A 21,663-nucleotide genomic window follows, 5' to 3' on the forward strand; every position below is an offset into this window, starting at 1 on the left:
CATTTCTCGCCCTTTGAACTTTCTGAGGCAGATCCCCTCACTCGCTCTTCCGTCTTTGCCGCTCTATGCATCCACCAGCCAGACCAGCTGACTGTGTGGGTTTTGTGACGGGGGTTCACACGGGTTAAAAGCTTTGATTATGAGCAGTGCGAGGGAGGTCCGCTGTGGGGTTTGACTCCATGACCTTTGGCACCATGTGGCCTGCAGTCCAGCAGTGGTCCACTTGACTTTAGGTAAACTGAAGCTACACACTGCCATTTACAGAGGGTTATCTATCCTGAAGTTGTGACAGAATCCGTGTAGTTCATCTTAGCTACAATAAAAAATTGAGGATGTCACATGATTCATGAGTTGATTTGCCAGGAAGTGTCAAACATTGTGAAGCGGCGCTTTGGATCTTCTTGGGTGTTCACTAACTCTCTAGGCGAGCGCGAGCATCGGTCACCTGTCAGCTACACATCATTCAAATGTCAGTCATGTATGCTTAAATAAATACTAATATTCCATTTTGGGAAATACACTTTTGTTTGTTGCCGAGCGTTAGAGTAGAAGATCGATAGCACTCTCGTATCTGTACAGTAAATGTTAAACTACTGCTAACAGCTGCTTACATTAACTTAACATAAAAACTGGAAACAGCTAGCTTGGCTTTGTGCAAAGGAAACAAAATCCACCTATCAACATATAAGCTCACTAATTATGTCTGGTTTATTTAATCTTTTATTTTATTTAAAACTTAAATATGATGCATGTCCTTTTTACACTTTGATTTTCAGATTTAATGCTTCACATTAAACAAACAAGATATGACATGTTCATTTTTGAGTGTTAGAAGTGCTGGAAAGCTAATTTTGTTACTTTCAGACAGAGCCATTTGAGCTGTTTCAGATCTTTGTGCTAAGCTAAGCTAACTGGCAGCTGGCTATAGTTTCGTATTCATCGAACTCTCTGCAAAAAAAACAAATAGATAGATTTACCAGTCAGTAAAAACAATCCCAAATTAATTTCGGTTATTATCGAATAAATGACAATGAAATCAGTCAAAACAAAATGCAGCAGCGTATACACTTTTCGTGTGTGAGCAAATTGTCGGACATGCAGTTCAAAAACATGAGCCAGCTGTCGGTAATCCATAACACGTTGTTAGGAAGTGAGTATTTGGGCTCTTATCTTGTCCTTCCTGCTAACAATCAGGTTTGTACATTCAAAGGTTCAGAGGAGGGGATCACAACAGCTGCTGCAGATAAGAGGGAGAAAAGATAGATGGTGAATTTGCGGCTCATCAGCCACAAGCTTGATTAGTTGATCCAGCAGTCAAGGAGCAAGCACACAAGCCGAGTGTATGTCCATCCATCAAACCTTTAGAAAGATTTATGCAGACTTTTTAAGGGGATCTGGTGTTCTTCCCAAATTTGAGCTTTGTGTGTGTGTGTGTGAAGGCTTTGAAGGTGGTTGCAGTCTCTGATTGCTACCCCGAGCTCATTTTCACTTCCATTACAAGTCTATCAATGTGAAGCAGGATCATGATGAAAGGCCCTCTGCAGACAATTGATCTCAGTAATGATGACGAGGAGGGGATAGGTCAGACATGCCACTTCTCCTTTCACTGGATTTTCTCGGAGGTGCTCGCTGTGAGCCCGTCAAGGCGCTGCGGTTTGATGGGCTAGTTAGATGTGTCATGTGATTGATTGTTCTTAAAATGCTCTTGAAAAAAAGGTATGGTGTGCATCAGCCAATTATGCAAAAAAGCCTGGGTGTACCCAGAGAAACGAGTACTATTCTCCAAACTAATTAATTAAATTTCTCTCTGAGCTCTTTCCACTTTATTTTGCTACAAGACTTCTTTCACAACACTCTAGCGGATGTTAAAAAAAAAAAAAAAAAAACTTTTTAGATTGAGTTTTCTTCCCAGTCAATTCAACCTAATCAAAGTGTAGAGGGAAAAAAAAGGCAGGCACAGGCACAAATAGGAATTCCGTAATTGGCCTGTTTTGCATTTCATCTCCAAGGATATTTTATTCACACGCCTGCCTTATAAAGGCTAAATTGTTTCAGTTCTGAACTGATTGCGCCTGAAACACAAAAGGGAAGAAAAAAAAACACTGCCCTCATCCCTCCTACGGGGTTGTGCTAAACCACTTATTTCAAACTAAACTGGATTATAGACAAAAGACACAAAGCTGGAATGCCTTGGTTTTCCTGCATAATGGAGCTGTAGCACCCGGGGAGCCGTTGCCTGGCTGGTAATTGAACTTATGCTTTTGAATGGTAGACATTTTAACCGCAGGCATATTAAGGAGGATGCACATGTTTGTTTATCCAAGACATAATAGACATGGGGTTCATGTTGTCCCCTGGTAATGTGTCCTCCAGAACATCTCCTCAGAGCATTTCCTGTTTGCTCCCTGCCTATATATTTTTTGCCTTCACATTTATTTTCCTTAGAAAGTCGGAGCAGTTGGCAAAGTAGGCCAAGAGCAAGGAGCAGTGGGGTTACAAATTTGTACTCAAGTGCATTGCAGTGGATTGTATTTATGCTCTCAACGCTGCCCAAAGACTTTATTCTGCATAGAAAATAAGGGAAATCTCAATGTACAAATGCAGCACAGGAATGTAAATGAAACATGGCCTCAGTCCTCAGCACTGACATATGGTTGTGGTTAAGGTGGTGTTGTCTGAGTAGGTGCAGTGTCTGAGAAGAGTCAGGATGACATATCTGTCTGTCACAGTGCCAGGTATGAATGAGTGTGTGTGGGAGCGGTGCCAGGTTGTCATCAGCAGCAGCAGCAACACTTCTAAACACTTGTGCCTCGTTGCCCTACAGCAAAGGCGCTGCAAAAATCAGCCGTAAACAACAACAACAGCCTCAGAGGAGATCAGAGTGTTGTCTGGTCGGGAACCTGGCACCCCGCCCTATAAACATGACACCCAGTTTTTAGTCGACCCCTTCTTTCTAAAAATAGCGGACGTTTTTCTTTCAGTCTGTCCTGCAGAGCGCTCGGAGTTAGCACTGAGGTGGTGTCTCGTAAGCCCTTGCTTGGACCAGAGAGTCGTTTTGAGAGCCTGCAGAAGAGCCTCGTAAATCCAAGCTGGATTCCCTGAAGCAGTGATTGAAATGTATTAACACCGCTCAGCAAGCCTCTCTGGCAAAGTCTGTGTGAAGAACAGCCCCCTGGGCCTCACAGACCACTTCAGACCACTTCATGTCTTTGTAGAGTTCCTGCTCACCTGCATAGATTGAAAAGTGGCTGCAGGACCTGTGTTTTCTCCTCAAGTGATTTTTAGGGATGGAATTAATTCGTACATTGGAACCTGGTGTGTGAGATTTGAAGAGGATGATAGTCAGCCATCTATCCGGAGAGTTCATATGCAGTTCAGATGACAGATTTTAAAGTTGGGCTGTAGGAGCCTGGTGAATTTGAATTCCACGCTTTTACTGCAACTGCCTACTTTTTCTATGTAAGTTTTTCTATGTACGTTTTCTCCAGGCATGCCCAAACAGCTGTAGCAGTTTGTGAGAAACTTGTAATTGTGAGACTTTGCCAGAATCGAGTTTGTCAGACTAGTTTCAATTATTTTATTATTATTTTAGACCTAACATATGAACGGGCTGATCTGATGGTATGGTCGGTTGTCAAGATGAGGGTGTGGAGTGATGTCAATCTCTTGGTAAAAAATGCACACAATCACATAGAATATTGAACTATTCTTTTAACCTGTATGAAAGGATCTATCTCATCTAGTCCTTATGGATGTATTTATTTTTGTTACAACCACACATCAGTGGGTAATCCCACAATCAGCAATAACAGATGCTGCATTCCCATGTGTCACTGAGGGCTAATTAAAATGATACATAGGCACTGTATTAACCTCTGTTCCGCAGGACGTGGAGTTTGTTTATTCCTTTTTTTCCTCTCTTTTTACAGGACCATTTAAACATAATTTTTAGCTTTATGACCCAAGTGCTTTCTGTTCTGGTCTTTCACTTAAACTGGCAAAGTTTCAGTCACTCAAATTGAATTTCCACATGACAAAAACCCGCTTTGGTCTCATATTTGGAATCTGTTTGTGTATGTTTGTAATATGTTATCAGTTGTGTCTGTACATACTGACAGACGTTAGTACATTTATTTCCGTTTTTACTTTTCACAACATTGCGATAACTAGGATCGTTTGACACGGACTCCATTGTTTTGTGTTCAGTTGCCTGGCTGTGGCTTTTGTTTTTATGATGGACTCTGTTGTCACAGTGGGTTTCCAGTCAAATTAGATTCATTATGGCTGACTGGATAAAGTGGTTCATCCATGACGTCCCTGCACAGTACCTTCGCCTCATATTCTTATTTAAGTGCTGTTTAATAACATCTGTCTTATATTCTACATAAAAATGTCTTTGTTTGTGATCTACTCCGTCTTGCCTGTTTTCCTCTGGATTTCCATGGGAGCTGACAGTAACAGCTTTGGCAGTGGCTCAAATTAATGAGAAACAGTGATGTGAATTGAAACGATGACCTTTTGTTGCCAAGCGACGGAACAACTTCTTCAGCTGTGGTATATCTTTACGGACAAACTGAAGCACTGCGGGTTGTTGTCAGGTCTCCCCTGAAGGTTTTGACAGAGCTGACCTTTTACCAGTTTTTATTTATTTACTCATTTATTTTTTACTGCTATGAATGTTATATACCAATATTCAGCTCCGAAGCCTGGTACTTCAGCGCAAGTGCACTTGGTGCTCCCCTGAGCACCTAGGAAGTGTAAGAAGTATACATCTTGTAATTAGGGTGACTACTTCTTCAGATAATACTCTTCTGTAATATTCAGACTTGTGAATAGTACCATAGACTCAAAAACAATCAGACTCGGTCAGAAACAAAGCTTGACAGGAATTGGGTTGGTGGCAGAGTTGTTGTATCGAACTGCATTATATTGTAAGGTCTGTTGTCATGTAAACCCTCCGTGTATTTTACCACACTAGTATCAGAATTAGTTGTTTGCAGTGTCATTTTCATGGTGTTGTCATGATGTTGTCTCCTGTGGTTTCAGCCTAATTTCCTGTTGCCTAAGTGTTTGGCTGCAGCATTGCATTAGCAGTGATCATTAGCAGACAACAGAGCCTTTCCCCTGTGATGTGATGTGCCCAGAGGTTACTGAAGCATCTCTGCACAGATACAATCTGTAAATGACAGTGGACGGGGCGAGGAAATCAATAGTACACCCTTAAAGCAGCGGTGGTATGAAGTTTATGATCACAGATGAGACATGTTTGTGCCCTTTGGCATGTGGAGATGGAGAAACGTCACATCCACTGGTATAAGGGTAATGAGAAGTTCTTCCCATGTTGCCTTGGGTTTAAGTTTAAATAATGAAAAGGTTTAGATCTGAGAAAACATCCAGGACCATGATGCCCTCAGGATTTAGATTCAGACTACGGAGACTAATGAAACAAACCACTGCTGCATACCTTATATTTTTGTAATCTATATTTTTGTTCCTTCTGTGGTACTGAATTATTTCTCATTTTTGATGTATTTTTGCAGCACAATACAAGTTAACATTGCAGGATATGAGTGGACACTGCTGTGAATGCTTTAGCTGCTGTTTTTAGAAAAAAAAAATAAAGCTCTACATTTTTCTAAGTTGGATTTTCCAACAACAAAAACAATGAAAGGTCAGTTGGTCTTAAAAGTGGAACATGCTTGTGGGGAAATATGTCCAGTCACTTTTCTGTGCTCTGCCAGCAAAGTATTAAACAACCAAACACACTATAAATATTTCATAGGCATTTCCACACAGCATTCGAGAAAGTGTTTAATATCAAGTCAGTAATATGATGAATGGGGTTCGTGTAGTTGCGTTTGTTTTGATACATCTATAGAGGCCATGAAAGATGTTAGTCTGCCATATTTTCTTCTTACTTGGCTTGAAAAGTTGAAAAGAGTCAATAACAGAACAGAAATAGAGGGCACTGGACTGTTCTTACTTCACAGGTTTCCAGAAACATCAAAGCAGCTAAAACAAAAGTTTTTGACGAATCGCATCAAAGCGACTCTACTTAGTGAACCCTTTCTAAATTGTCCTTGAGCACTCTTTCTGCTCCAGATGGCATTATGCAGCTGTACTGTCATGGCCACATAGTGATGTGAGATCAGACATTCCTTTGTTCAACTTCCAGTTCATAGTCTGGGTCAAAGTAAATGTAAAGGCATAAGAGTCATAAATATTACAACCACCCAGAAAACGAGGTTTGGCCTGATGCTCTCGTAAGTGCAGTGTATTTTCCTTTCCAGTGGATTGAGGGTTTCAGTCCTGTTTCTGTGTTTGCTTTGTCTTTCAGAGAAAGAACGTCCACCTGCTGCTCAATGTGTTTTTGCTGGCAGCCTGGGGAGCCGTCCTGTTAGCCTGCCGTTTCTACTGGATGGGCAACAAACCGCCCAACTTCTCCAACTCCGACAACCCGGCAGCCGACTCCCCCTCGCTCCTCACCAGGACGCTAACCTTTTTCTACCTGCCCGCCGTCAACTTTTGGCTCCTCCTCTGCCCGGACACGCTCAGCTTCGACTGGTCAATGGACGCCCTGCCTTTGATCAGGAGCCTGGCTGATTGGAGGAACTTTCATACAGTACTCTTCTACCTTGGGCTGCTGTTGCTGGCTTGGTTCGGCCTGTGGATGCACCACGCAGCCAAGGGCAAGGACACGAACGGAAAAGCGCAACATTACACCAATGGCAGAAATGGAAACAGTAACGGACACAGTTACCAATATAACAATCACGAACATATGAACAATTCCCACACAGGCGCTCACATTAATAGTGCACAAAACGGTACCAAAAAGCACTATGAGAGCAGGACTCCACTGCCCACCACTGAAAATGTTGTGGTGTTCTCTTTAGGCCTGTTGGCTATCCCCTTCCTTCCTGCCACAAACCTGTTTTTCTATGTAGGGTTTGTGATAGCGGAGAGAGTACTGTACATCCCCAGCATGGGCTTCTGCCTGCTGGTAGCAGTGGGGATGAGGTCCCTGTACGTCCGACTGCGACGCCGGTCCTTCAGGACCATCTTGGTGTACTGCAGCGCGACCCTGGTTCTTCTCTTTGGCGTCAAAACTGTTTTGAGGAACCGGGACTGGCAGAATGAGGAGATGCTCTACAAGTCAGGGATTTATGTCAACCCTGCTAAAGGTAAGGCCCGACTCGGATGCATGCCGTCATTCAACTTAGCATGCGCAAAGGTGCAACTGCTCCAACATGAGCTCAAACACTCTTTCATACGTGGTTGTCTGAATAGCGTGAGCAAGCTTTAAAGTTTTGAATTTGATTATGTGTACTGTCTTTCTTCTTCTGCCGCCCTGAATAATTCAAAGTAAATCTGCTGCAAAGTGTCTCCTCTTCATCACTCAGCCCTACCACAGGATACATGAGTGCTCACAAGTCGTAGAGGCAGTGACACCGGTGTGACCTTTACCACTCAAGGCCGAATTCCTTCAGCAAAGTTTTGTCTCCTTTTTCACACATCTTCTTATACTCTGCATGCAGTTTGTTTCATGACACCACATGCCCTGTCTCACTTGGAAGGGCACTCGTCACCCGTCTCTGATTGGCACTTCCAACAGCGGATAAAATATTCAATAGCTTTCACATCCAAGGTCATCAGACACAGATTCCTGTCCACAGCAAAGTTCTCAGAGCAGGCTGAGCAGGGAAGCAGGGCAGGGACTCGCAAAGGCAACAGCAGGACACGTTGTGTTAGCTAATTTCCCTTTCAGATTCTGTAGCGGAGCTGAGGCATGACAGCTGTTTGTTTTGGCAGGCCATCAGCCGAACAGAGCAGCAGCAATGTCCCCGACTCACATTCATTATGGCTAATATGAGAATTGAATGGAAGTCGGCCTCACAGACGCAGACACACCCACTGGATCTTTTGAACTGTGAAATTTGGGGATACACGAAACAACTTCATGAAGTCATCTGTGCAGCACTGGGTGTTATGAGTTGAATAAAGGAAGCTTGAGTTTTTTTTTTGTTTGTTTTGTTTTTTGTTTTCCGTCTGCTTTTATTTATACTGAATATTCTTCTGGGATTTCATAGATGTTAGGATTTTTGAACAATTAAGTAAATACATTGCTTAAAGCCACACTGTGGCCACACAGAGTGTAGCACTCACACAAACACATGTCAACAAAAGCAGCGTGAGCCAGGATTTTTATCTTCCTTTTCTACATGACTAGTGGAGATGCAAGGGGGAGCAGTATCTGAGGGTTTACAATAGTGTTATAATGCATGACGCTATAACAATGCATAAATGCCCCTTTAGGCATACCTGTCAGATACTGCATTGTGCCATTCACCAGTAAAGCCATTAGCTGTGCAATAGCACTGTGGTGGTCTTCTTTTCATACACACACTCACAGGAACGGCTGGTGGTTTTGGCACAAAGCTCCCCTAGTGTGTCATCTCGCTTTACTCATATGTCTGGGTATACCAGCGGCAGCAGAACAACATCCTCTTGAGAGGTTAAAAACTCTGATCCCATGTCAGCATGGGGCTGTGAATAACAAAAGAAAATTATTACTTGCCACAGAAATTTCTCTCCTTCTTTTTGTCAGCCTTTTAAGATTCAGAAAAAAAGTTGCTATTCAAGAAGGCTGTCGCACATTTTCTTTTTTTTTTTATTCCGTTTGATTAACTGTTTTTCTTCGCCCTCAGCATGGGGCAACCTTGGAAATGTGCTGAAGAGCCAGAGCAAGATGGAAGAGGCTGAACAGGCGTACAGAAATGCTCTGTACTACCGCAGCAACATGGCTGACATGCTGTATAACCTGTGAGTTTACCTTTTATCAGAATCTTATGTTGTCATTTCTGTTTTCTTATGCTGAATGCTCCAGTTCTCTCCTGTAGATGTGAAAATGTGCCTGCAAGGCTTAGAGATCTTTTGTGCTTGTATACATGTCTTTCTTTTGAGTGCGTCTCCACTCCCCAGCTGTTTCACTGACTTAAGAGTCTCTGTGTGTGTGTGTGTGTGTGTGTGTGTGTGTGTGTGAACAAATGGACAAGCTCTCCATTTCCTTGCGTGTGTTCATTGATCAGAGCTGTTCCCTCAGAGGAAGTGTCTTGTATTCCCCGGAGTGCTGTCTGTCTGACAGGGTTATTAATGATGCTGTTTTAGCCGGAGGGGAAAATGCAAAACATCCACAGCCAATACTCACAGTGTGCTCAAATGTCTGTGGTTTGCTCAGATCTACTACCCCCCCCCCAAAGTTTTATCAGCTGCTTGTGTTGTTGTCTACTTGTCTAAGCCTAACAGAGGCTTCTAAACTTTAAACATTTGAGTTTTTCAAGCCGTCGTTTCTTTCTTTATTTCGTCTGTTCCAGCGGTTTGCTGCTGCAGGAGAGCAACAAGTTCTCAGAGGCGCTCCACTACTATAAGCTGGCCATTGGGAGCCGGCCAACTCTGGCTTGTAAGTACAGCTCTTCTTTTTTATTGACAATCTCCAGCTCTTGTGGTTGTGGCTGTGCTGTGTCCAGGCAACAGTGAACACAAGCTGTGGTTATGTGAAGGGAGAGGAATAGGTGGCAAAGGGCAGTGGGTATACGGCTAAATTAAACATTCAACACAGCTGCCAGACTGGCTTTCAAAGCCAAGACGTGTCAACAGATCAAGTAACTGCATTATGTCATTTACTATGAATTCAGACCGTGACACTCATTTCTTCTTCTTCTACCTGCTACCCCTGCTTCCTTACATTTACTAGTGTCTCTCACTTTCCTGTTGTTTCTTTTACCTCTTCTTTGCTTTCCTCTCCTTCACCCCAACCTTTCTGCTTTTCCTGGAATAAAATCTTCCATACATTGTCATCTTCGGCAGGTTGACTCCCTGTTTAGAGAGAATCACTCACAATTTCACCTGATCATGGAACAAATTAGCTCCCTATTGTTCCAGGCATTAGTCAGTGACAGATAAACAGAGAGCCTTAAACGTCTCTTCCTTTTTTTTTTTTTTTTTTTTTGCCTCTGGAATAATTATAGACCTAATCAAGATCGTGGTTAGACAAAAAAATTTCCATTCAGCGTGCAATTATCCAATCTGTTGGCGCCGATAACAAGGTTAATTAATTACCCCAAGCAGCAGACAAGTTGAAGACAGAATGAGAATGTGACAGTGAAGCTGGGTTTTTTTTTTTTTTTTCAAGGTTACACCATTACTCACTGCCTAGTTGGGAGCTAACTTGTGCAAACTGTAGCATTTATATTTAATATGTAGAGCAGCCCTGCTCTTTGATAAAGTGCTATTGATTCCTGTCACATTTTGTGCATACAGAAAATCACTTTAGAAGGCTGATGAAATTGGAAAAAAAAAAAAAAACTTGCTTTTCTCTGCCTGTGGTTTTTGTTATCTGCTCCTCTTTCAGTGCAATGAAAAAAAGTCTAGATATTGACCATTGAAAGCAACACCATGTAAGACAGATAAGACTGTGAGGTGTGAGGAAGCTTTTTTAGATAACGAATTGCAAGGACAGAAGAAGAGGAAGGTAAATTTCTTTGTAGGAGGAAAAAAAAGGTTGTTTGATTCTCAGCCACGCCCTTTAACTTGATTATATGTCAGCGCTCTATAGAAGAGCCTTCCAGAGTGATCTCCTGTATCAAGTTAATTTATTCCAACAGCCGAGGCTTGATAGGGAGTCGTCTGGAAACGCAGGTCCACAGAGACTAATTACGCTGCAGCTGCTTATCGATCATTAGATGTTGTCGTTGACCGCTCAAGAAAAAAAAGTTTTAACAAGCATCCAAAGTGTCCCGCAGGGTGGATGCAAAGGTCAAACATACAGAACAATAAAGTGTGAAAAGGATTAACAGCGGGTCATTGTTCGGGCCTGAAGATCTATTTCATATAGAGATGGTCATTACTCACCTTTTCAGCGCTGTTGATTTCTGTGGCTTCAGGTCAAGGAGCGACACTTACGTATGTCAAGGAGCTGACCAACTAGGGAAATTAGTCACACACACGCACACACGCACACACATACACACACACACACACACACACACACACACACACACACTTACATTTGAGGAATCCAAGGAGCAACATGGTTCTCCTGACAGAATTAATCGTGCTTTTAAAAAAAAAAACCACATACATGAACATTAAAAACATTAAATCTTAGTTAAATCAACGTCAGTGTTCTGCCCAAACTAACGCTTTTCTCTGTGCATTGTGTTGTTTTCCCCAAACAGCGGCCTACTTGAACACAGGCATCATCCTGATGAATCAGGGTCGCCACGATGAAGCCAAGCGCACCTTCCTGACCTGTGCCGATATCCCCGATGAGAACCTGAAGGACCCCCACGCCCACAAGAGCTCAGTCACCAGCTGCTTGTACAACCTGGGCAAGCTGCTCCATGAGCAGGGACATCAGGAGGTAAAGACCCAAACTGCCCCTGTATGCTGCAAAACATGCTAGCATGCTGGGCATTAGCATTAGCAGTCTTAGATTCACAGAGTTGCATGGTAATGTTGATCAGAAAATCTGTATCTCACGTGTATCGATCAATGTTCGTTTCCTCCTTGTTGAATAGCTGTAATAACTTGTTTTTATTTTATTTAAGATGGTAAACGTGATAAGAAAGCCAAGATGCTATTGCATTTAACTGCCTTACCCATAGCTATCCATAATACAGAATAAAATGTACACATTCTACATGTAAAATTAATCTGCATAACGTATATGTTGGCTCTTAGAAATATGAAATATAAAGTAGCTTGATTGCACAAATTTATTTTAGCTCAAATGTGCAGCAAAAACATAATCTGTGTAACATCTAAGAAACACCACCACCATTACTGCTGTAGGAGTTCAAAGCAGACTCCTTCGAATACAGTACATGCTGGAAAATGTAAAACCACAGTGAACTGAGATAAAATGCAGGCATTTGCCCAAGGAGCCTTTGGGGGACACAGAGAAAATGTTCGCTTTTATATGGACATGTTCCAAAATTGCCTCTGTCATAGGGGACGCAGTGTCGTGTGCAGATAATCCTCAGGCTGTTTCTAACAAATTCACTCTCTTTCATGCCCTTAAAGACCTACAGTGCTGGCTAAAGTAACTGGTTTTCCAATGCTGCACATTTATACTGTACACAAGGACCGATGCTGCTGATTCAATCAGGAATGAAGCAGCAGAACTGCAGATTCAATAAAGGCCTTTATAAATAGTTGGCATGCTGGAGAAAGAGAACAGTCCCACTTCCTCCGACCTCTAACCGCAACATTTGCTTCAGCAATAAAGTAGTTCCACCTCCTTCTACCATTTAAACTCTGAGGGACTCTGAGGGGAATCGCTGGACCTAACACACTATACATATTAGATAGAGTCTGTATGTGACACCGCTCTGGTCGTCTTAACAGCCGTGACACTGAGGATAGACCCTGTCAGCCGGGCTCTGTATGAACCAGCCTGCCGGCGACCCCCAATTCCACGCTGTGTATTCACAGTGGCAGGGCCCCGGCTGCTGGGGAGGAATGACTGGTTACCCCAGCGCCAGTTTCTCTGGCGGGGGTCTGCTCCACTCTCTAATGCAAACAATCCCCCACCTTCTTCTTTTTTTTTTTTTTATTTGTCTCATTCACAGGAGGCCCTCTCTGTGTTTAAAGAAGCAATACAGAAAATGCCAAGACAATTTGCACCACAGAGCCTCTACAACATGATGGGTAAGAGCTGCTTTTGTTTCAGGACCACAAACATAAAAGCTGTTGTTTTTTAGTGCGGAAGTAACAGCAGATGGAACTGAGGGTAAAGGGTTATTTTTGGACTGTTTTTGGAGAACTTGTCTATTATACATCATTCAGTTTGCTGTTCTGAGCACCTTCAAACAAAGAACCTCTCTGTTTCTTCTGGACAGGCAGCAGCAGCAACCTAACTTCCCATACGCATTAGGAAGTACGAATTTCACTTACGAGGACTGTTTAGAGCCGCAGCACTCACGCAGCTCTGAATGTGAGATAACCAGGGGTCACTAACCTCCACTGTGGAACAAGGATATCTCAGACATTTTTGGAATTTGCCCTGAAAAAACAGGTTACATTAAACTTACGAGTTAAGTTTGTAAAAAAAAAAAAAAAAAAAAAAACCATCAGAATGATTGTTGCTTGTGATTGTAGTTTTCTATGAGGAGGTCAAACATTATCCCTAACTCTAACCCATACCACTAGTGCTGTGAGAAATCAGAAGATGTTAAATCTGTGTTCAGATTGTGAGCTGTGAATCCTAAACCTGCGGCTTACAGTACGATCTCGGTTAATGAATATGTCGGTCAAGATCATTGTGGGCTTTGTGTAGCCTACAGTTTAGGTTAAGACAGGGCTAAATTATGCTCAATTTTTAAGGACTACTTGAAGAAAGTAGATTGTCAAAAAAATGTGCAAAATCAGTGTCAGATGAAGCCATTTGCATCAATTTATATCAGTGAAATCCATGTTTGAGTTCATGCTGTTAAACAGTGTTTAACAGCTAAACAGCTTTACAATATCATTTTACACAGAGTTAATTTGCTTTGTTGGATTACAGCTGTAGAACAGCTGCTGCAGGCTCATTATAGCTGCTCTCTCTTTGCTTTTTTTTTACTTTTTTCCCCCCTCCCCCCTGCTTTCTCTCTGTCATACACATGCAGCTACTTAAACACACACACACTTCCAACCTGGGACGTCTGTAGTCCAGACTTGGTAGTGCCACAGGTTCGCTCATGTGTTGGCAAAATGCAATTTGACAGAGCTGCTGAGATTATGTCAAAATGTTGATGAAAGTTCCAGTCACCGTTAAGGAGCAGCGCTGCGTCTGTAACGGAGGCACTGAGCCAGCGAGCTGTGATTTCTCGTGCTTAGCGTTGTTTCCTCGCTCAACTGATTTGCACATTTGGCACACCTGCTTGTATCTGTTTCCTTCCAGTCTCACTCACTGTGCTGCTCTCATGCCGTTTGTCAGACGCCAAGGAGCAGAGGCTTTCATCAGAGGCAGACCTGGGTGGTAATCTGCACCCTACTGGTCTCGCTCCAGCACTCTCTGGTGGGCCGAGGAATGTTCCACTCCGGAGGAGCTGGTTTTCAGCTCCTCGGATTCAATGTCACTTCTAATTGCACGTTGATGTTTGTGCTAATCTCAAACAGAAGTCTGCTGCCAGGGAGGCGAGACAAGTATTTCAAACCCCGTCAACAAATGAAGACCCGTGTATGCATTTTGAAATAGTGGGGGTTCATTGTAAATTTCCTATAACCATATCTATCACATTGACGATTCATTAAACTGAAACCGAATTTGGAAATACAATCGAGTGCTTTCAGTTATTGCACTTGTCAAAATGTCAGTTTGAAATGAAGAAAGTGACAAGCCAGCCATGGGAATATACGACTTGACAATATTGAGATTTGCGACATTTGTGAAATCCACTAATCCATTATTACGCTCTATGTGATGTTAGCTGTTGACAAGGACATTTTTGCATGTGTGACCGCAGTATCATGGATTTCCAGCTCTTGAATCTAAAACATGAGGCTGCACTGATGGACATCATCTTGAAAATATGTTCTCATGTATTACATTACATCTGGGGTGTTGGGAGTCTTAAGCCTCAAGCTGTATTTTCTCACAATGAAAGGAAGTTACATCTTAAATATGATGTCTTTTACATGCCAGCAGTATGTGTCAAGAGCTTTCATTATCGTTATCGCTCATTGGAGAACGTTTGTCTAGATTAAGAAGGTCCTGCAATTGTAATAATGAGGTGTGTGTCACCTGTTGCTTATCACAGTTTCTTATCAAGGAAGTGATTAGTCTCAATCCCCAAGGGATTAAAGTTTCAGACCGCTCTAGTCTAAACAACGTGTCCACTCGTTCGGCTGCTTGTGAGACTCGGTGTAGATTGAAATGTAAACATGTAACCACGTTCGAGTGAAATTTTCAACACCTGTGCTACATTCACTTTCTGCCCCTAAATATGTTATAATGTTGAGTTTAACTGTGTTGTGTCCAATTACCAGCCGATGTTGTCAAATTCTTGCAATAATACAAGTGTTGTTGGACGGCTATGAAAGAGAGGTCATTGTTATTTCAGGTGTTAGCAGGCAGAGGGTCAGGTTCTGCAGTGGGGGGAGGTATCAGATGATGTCTGACAGACCAGAGAGTGTGAGGGAGTGTGTGTTATAGACTCACTTCTTAAAACATCCACTAAACTCATCTTATTTCTATTCTAAGAACTTGAGTTGAGTTATTTTCAAATTTAAGATATCCAACATGTTCATTATTGAATGAGATTCAAAGGTTTGCTTTTGTGAAAGACACTGAAAGTAGTCTACAAATCAAGTATGAATGTTTTATGTTTAAACAAAGCTAAACAATTGCCTCCTCTTAGTTCAGTGCCATGTATCACCCTATATGTAAAAAAAAAAAAAAAAGGACTAGTTGATAAACAACATGAGCTTTGTGTTCCAACCCACTGGGATGAGGTCTGGCCTCAATACTGCTCTGTCATGCAAATCCTCAGCAGAGCAATGGGAAGATGTGTGATGTCTTAACCTCTGACAGCTTGACCCCTGACTCGACCCTCGCTTTGCCTCTCACAGGAGAGGCCTACATGAGGCTGAGCAAGCTGCCTGAAGCTGAACACTGGTACCGAGAGTCCCTGCGAGCCAAGCCGGACCACATCCCCGCACACCTCACCTATGGCAAACTCCTGGCCATGACGGTAAGACTTAATGAGTCTTATAAGAGAACACACACACTTGCTTAATTCAATACACTGAGGGCTTTTGCTGCTACGGCCTCCACTGGTCTGCTATGACCAGTACCACGCTCCATTCAAACTGAGGTCTGACGCCTGCCCCGTTGACATGGACATGTCTGCCTTTTTGCTTCCCTGACCCAGCTCTCATTCTCTACCTGTCTTCTCTTCTTTCTTTTCACTTTCTTTTTATTGCGCTCTCTTTCATCTCCCCGGGCTTTTCCCCAGTTCTCCTCAGCTCTTTACTGACGGTCGTAATGTTCTCCTGAAGTCTCGACAGTTAATCAATAGTGCGTGGGTGAAAGAGAGCGAGGGAAAAGATTGGAAGAGAGTGAGCATGAGAGAAGAGGGTGGTCACATTGTATTTCTCAAGATGATCATCTCTGTCAGGGAGTAGCACTTCCTGATTAAAAATCTTGTCATGTCCGCCCACCCTTTTTATTTTGCTCCATGTAAGTTCTTCCTACATCTTAAAAAGTAGCTCATAAAGCTGCGCCTGTAAATTGTAACATTGCCCAAAAAAATAGAAAATTTAAATCTCTAAACACTGTAGAGAAATAAATCTGCATCTGCCCTGGATTTTAGGTCTGCACAGATAATATCCGTTCAGGGTCACACAGCTGACCTGTGTCCCTGCAACCAAAGAAAAGGCCATCTGTGTTGATGGGACAGAAGCAGAGTCCCCGAGTTTACGAGGAGACGGTCATGTGTTCAGGTCATACAGTCATCTGTTACAGATCGCAGCTCGATAGGCGTGTTTGGAATCGAGCTGGCCGAGGGGAGCGGGGCTGAAAAGGACTGTCAGAAAAGAAATAAACAAAGTAGAGGAAGAGTAGCACAGAAGGTCAAAAGAAGGGTGGAGGCCTCCTCTTCAGCTGACACCCTTCTCTCCCACAGTCTGGGCCCTAATGAAAGGACGTAAATGTGTTCAAAATCCAGGAGCAGTGGTATCTGGAAGGCAAGGCTCTTCCTGGCTCTGTCCCTTTTCATTTCCCTCATGGAAACAGGGTATTTTTCAAGTTCTTTTCATTTATACTTTTTCCAAAATTATGAACTTGCGTGTATCACAACTGAGTTGTGTGGAGGAATTTTACTGGCACATCTTTTACCTAAATTTACTGGAAAGAACCTTATTTTTCCAACATGTTATAACGATGTTGAAACACATTTTGAATCAAAGAATTTACCCTTAAAGAAATAGTTTGACATTTTGGGAAATATTTGCCAAGAATTAGATGAGAAGTATGATACTACTTATTTATATGGTATTTGTATGGTAAATATGAAGCTACCACAAGCTTAGCTTAGCACATGAAAAAATATTCTTAGCATCAGCATCTCACCAATCATGTCTGATGAGTTTAATCGAAAAACTGAGGTGGCTAGCTAAGCTAACTAACTGGTTGCTGGCAGTATTATACGAATATAATCCTATATATCAGTGAAGTGGGTCATTGTGTGTCTAAATTAAATTGAGCTCTTGCACCACACTAGATTGATTTTCCAATCTGCACTCAGACTGATGGTCATATTAAATTGTAGTTCAGCTGACACTACAGACAAAAGTCGCTTGTTAAACTGACACGAATTCCTCTCTGAACAAAAGCCATCAGACATCAGAAAGTATGCGAAGCCAGGAGCTGTCAGTGAGAACAGTTTAGGGGAACAACACAGTTCTCTAGAGGAGAGTTAAGACTTGGTGAAGTGGACGCGGGTAAGAATTCAGTTGGCCGTGAAGAGAAACTCATTTTATTTAAGAAAGTGTTATTGATTCGGGAGGAAAGTAGAGTTCAAACCTGCAGGGATAATTCTCTGTAGATCTCTGACCATGATGGATGGGATTGGTGTTTTGAGCCCCTCTGATCCTGTGAGTGCAAATAATTCCATCAGAGCAGTTGTTTGGACAGGCTTAGAGATTCTTTAGCCTTGAAAACAACATTTGAAAAGCACAGACATTTATTTTAAAATGTTTGCGAAAATTTTTACCCATGAGTCAGAATCAGGGTACCATTTAATGCATGCTCCTCTGTTGTGGCTATGGCCCGTGTGCCTGATGACACCGGCGTTTAAGCGTGATCAAAACCAGAGCAGGAAGTTGACCCGCTCACCAGCCCTCCGCCTCTATCATCCCCTACCTCCACACTCCCTGTGGCACAACTGTAAGTGATGAAGACGCTTCAGATACTGTCGGGGGTTTCAAGGTTCAGATCCCTGCGGGAGAGATGGAGGGGCTTCGAGATAAGGCTCGGCAGCAGGGTCAGGGAAGGGTGAGAGGATGACGGTGGAGCTGAGGTGCAGAGAGAGAGAGCAAAAGAGTTGCTGTGATTTGTGGGATGAAGGGAGGAAAAAATGGAGAGGAAGGGAGAGTTAATCACACCGATCAGTATCACCCTCCCTGCTGTGCTGACCCCTCCACACCTCCACTGACACCGAGGGGGGGGGGCAGGATGTGTTCCGGACGCTCTCTGCACTCACCGCGGGTCAGAGCTGGACACGGCCGCTGCGATGCTCGCAATATTGGATTCAGTCATCCAGTTGTCATTTCCTCAGCTAATAGGATGCAGGCTTCATCCATAATCGCATAGGCACCCGCAGAGCCGGGGGTGAATCTACAGTTTATCTGATGTGGTCGGGAGATGTGAGGTGTGGGGCACGCACCAATAATCTCAGCGTGTGTGTGACAAAAGGGAGGATATTATGTCCATATTGAATGAGAAGTAGATCTGGTTCATAGAGAGTAAAAGGATTGTTTAAGGTAGAATACATTGTGTTCTCAAGATTATTGTAATAGATGTTGTTGATCCTCCGTCTTTTCATCTAGTGCCATCCTCAAGTTTTTTTTTTCCAATACTTGAGCGAAATATCTTGCAACACATCAGCCTCAGCTCTGCTTTGTGTTTAGGGCTAATAAGCAAATGTTAAAACTGAGATGGTGAAGACGGTAAACATTTACCTTCTATGAGCATGCTGGGGTTTAGCTTTTAGCTCACAGTGCAGCCTCACAGAGCTGTTGGCGTGGTTGTAAACTCTTTTAAAGTCATGTTTAGATACACTAGAGTTCTGCACAGGCCCTAAACTGAGACATCAACTGAAATCAGTCTTTATCCCCGTCTTTAAGACTCAGCCCGACTGAACCCGATGGGTACTGCAAAATTTAAGACCCATCTTGTGTCACGGAACCGATATTGACTGTTCCCTTGCCAGGCATGTGCAGCACATTGGCTATACTCTGGCCTTTTTCCCCCTCTCCCCACAGGGCAATACATATCTTTTTGCAACATGCGACACATATGTATGCAGAAGGTGGGTACAGTCAGAGAGAGAACGAGCTCAGATCCTGAGGTAGCAGAACTTTAGCTTTAAAAAAAAGAAAAGTAGAATAAAGGAAAACATGATAATTTCTCTCTCTCTGTTCTGAAAAGTGATGAGGAGTTCACTCCTTTCGAGTTGGAAGCATTGCCATGAGTTTGGATTCTAACTCCTTCTCCTTCCCATATAACTCACTCTGAGCATGGTCTCCATTAATATACTTGTCATAATCCAAATCTCCTATCCAGTCACAACTGGAACTCATTTCAGAGTGTGAAAGCTTCACTCTGAGGTTTAACAAACAGACGTAAGCCTCTGCTAACATAAAACCAGCTGGCCCTAAAACATATGCATTCCTCCATCTGTGAATTAGAGTATATAAATACACAGAGATGATACTTCTCAGACTGGAACTGGGATCGCTACTTGGACGCCATTGGTTATATTAAACATATACTCAGCACAGGTTTGATTTTTCCACAGCATCAAGGGGAAACCCCGCTCATGTATTTACATTAGAAAATTATTTATTTATTGAACCTGCAGCTCACTCAAAATGTGTACACTCGACTAAGTAAACAGTCATTAATACTAGACTGCACTGATTGGATTTGAACCTGTTCTTCTATTTGAGTAAACTGAAGTAATTTGCTGTATTTGACACTGAGTACAAGTACATTATTTTTACTGACTTGTCCAATCTTTATTTAATCCCCCTTCATCTTTTCTGGTGCTGTAGCTTTGATAGGCTTGCTACAACTGCAGTTTAATAATATGCATTATTTATGCTAAGGCATTATCTTTTAGAGTGAAACTCATACTTAATGGGCTGCATTGTTAATGCTAAAACATCAGCTTTTATAGATGAGTGCACATTGTTAATTGTTGATCAGATGGCATCTGGTGCCCAAGTGAGAGTAGGAATGTGTCAAAGTCCCAGATGGCGCCTCTACTGGCCAGCTGCTCTGCTGTGTTTGAGCTGTGATTGGTTGCGTGTCACTGTCTCAAGGACCTGAGGGAGCTTTTGAGGTCCACAGGGGTTCAGTGATGCTTTTCCTCATCATGCTATGCACACCCTCCCAGTGTGGATTCTTTCTTCAGAACAACACCGTACACACAACCTCAGTATGCCTGTGTGTGTGTGTGTGTGTGTGTGTGTGTGTGTGTGTGTGTGCGTGCTATGTAACTCTGTGTGCTTATGCAAAGCTAAAGATCCCTATAGACACATGAGCCTGTCTGCCTCTTTCCTCTCCTCGCCTTTCCAACCCTCCCGCTCCATTTCTATCCACCGCTCTCTGCCTTGTTTCACGGCGGTCAGGCCACACACACTGGCAATCTGCGGTTATGCTCTGGAAGTGTTATTTGCACAGATAAAAGTGCGTAATGAATAAGCCTTTGCCCTGACTGTTCCACTGTGCCAAGGATGACAGTGTGTACTTTGACAGGACGACATATGAGCTTGAAAGAAAAACACTCATGGTCCATGTGTTTCGTGTCTATTTATTAAGATTTATTGTTAAAGTAGGTCTGTGGTTTGGAGACGGACATTAGGTATACACATAGGTATTTTGGCCATTGAGCTGAATGTGGTGTTTTTATAATGAGTTGTTCTAAGAAGCAGTTGAAACAATAATGACACCGTATTTAATCCGTCTCTCTCAGGGGCAGAAAACAGAAGCGGAGAGGTACTTCCTCAAGGCCATCCAGCTCGATCCCACAAAAGGCAACTGTTACATGCATTACGGTAAGTGTCGATTTTTATTTTCTTGTTTAACTTTCAATTTGACATATCCTGACTTCATTCTTAAGGCCGCAAGTATTTAATTTGGCAATTCAACACAGACGTGTGCGCACAAAGGCAGGAACTTCCACACCTCGCCAGGTCGTTCGGACAACAGTGTTGGCTGACCCTTTTGCCGTCTCTCCCTCTGATCAGCCGTGGTGTCGGTCTGTACGTGGTTAGTGGGGGATCACAAGAAGAGAGGATGATTTCCTCAGATTGTTCTCTTTGATTTGATGGAAAAACAGAACGTGACAATTTCAGCATCCATTCTTGTCTTACATGATTTCTAGGACTCACGCACGACTTGAAGTTTCAGTGGTAACTCTTCGATTAAATGACTGTCTTAGTAAGAGTGAGTTTGAAAAAGGCTGACAAGTTAATAACTTCCCTCCTTTAAATGCTTTTAAAACCTCAGTCTGAAACTGCATTTTATGATGAACTGACGTGTCGCTCTCCCTGCACCAGCTCACATGTGGCATTTAAAGCAATCAATACACCGTGGTTAATGGTGGATTATCATACTGTACTGTCTAAGTTGTCGCCTTTTAAAGGTTAAGGAATGAGTTAATGATCAGATGAACAGTGCTGAGTGTTGCTGCACAGAAGAAAAGAAAGTTCTGAAAAAAAATGTAATATAATAATAAATAATTCTGGGCTATATCGGGTTAACCTATTGGTTTTCTATCATGCTTTCATACTGTGATTGTGAAACAAGTATTAAATTGCATTCTGCGGGGTATTAAAAAGGCCTTAAAAAATCTCAGATTTAATTTAATTTCTTACATTTGATTTTGTGGC

General features: G+C 42.6%; 1 protein-coding gene across 2 annotated transcripts in view; it reads left to right on the forward strand.

Annotated features, from left to right (window-relative positions):
• tmtc2b (transmembrane O-mannosyltransferase targeting cadherins 2b) overlaps nt 1-21,663 on the forward strand; it is an 88,920-nt gene that overhangs the window by 55,364 nt on the left and 11,893 nt on the right. For both annotated transcript variants that reach the window (XM_056387008.1, XM_056387009.1), the window contains exons 3-9: nt 6,338-7,184; nt 8,709-8,823; nt 9,375-9,460; nt 11,238-11,422; nt 12,633-12,711; nt 15,616-15,737; nt 20,745-20,826. In XM_056387008.1, the coding sequence (XP_056242983.1) occupies nt 6,338-7,184; nt 8,709-8,823; nt 9,375-9,460; nt 11,238-11,422; nt 12,633-12,711; nt 15,616-15,737; nt 20,745-20,826 (1,516 nt within the window). The remainder of the gene's footprint in view (nt 1-6,337; nt 7,185-8,708; nt 8,824-9,374; nt 9,461-11,237; nt 11,423-12,632; nt 12,712-15,615; nt 15,738-20,744; nt 20,827-21,663) is intronic.

This window comes from Seriola aureovittata, chromosome 10 (assembly GCF_021018895.1).
Source record: "Seriola aureovittata isolate HTS-2021-v1 ecotype China chromosome 10, ASM2101889v1, whole genome shotgun sequence".
NCBI lineage: Eukaryota > Metazoa > Chordata > Actinopteri > Carangiformes > Carangidae > Seriola > Seriola aureovittata.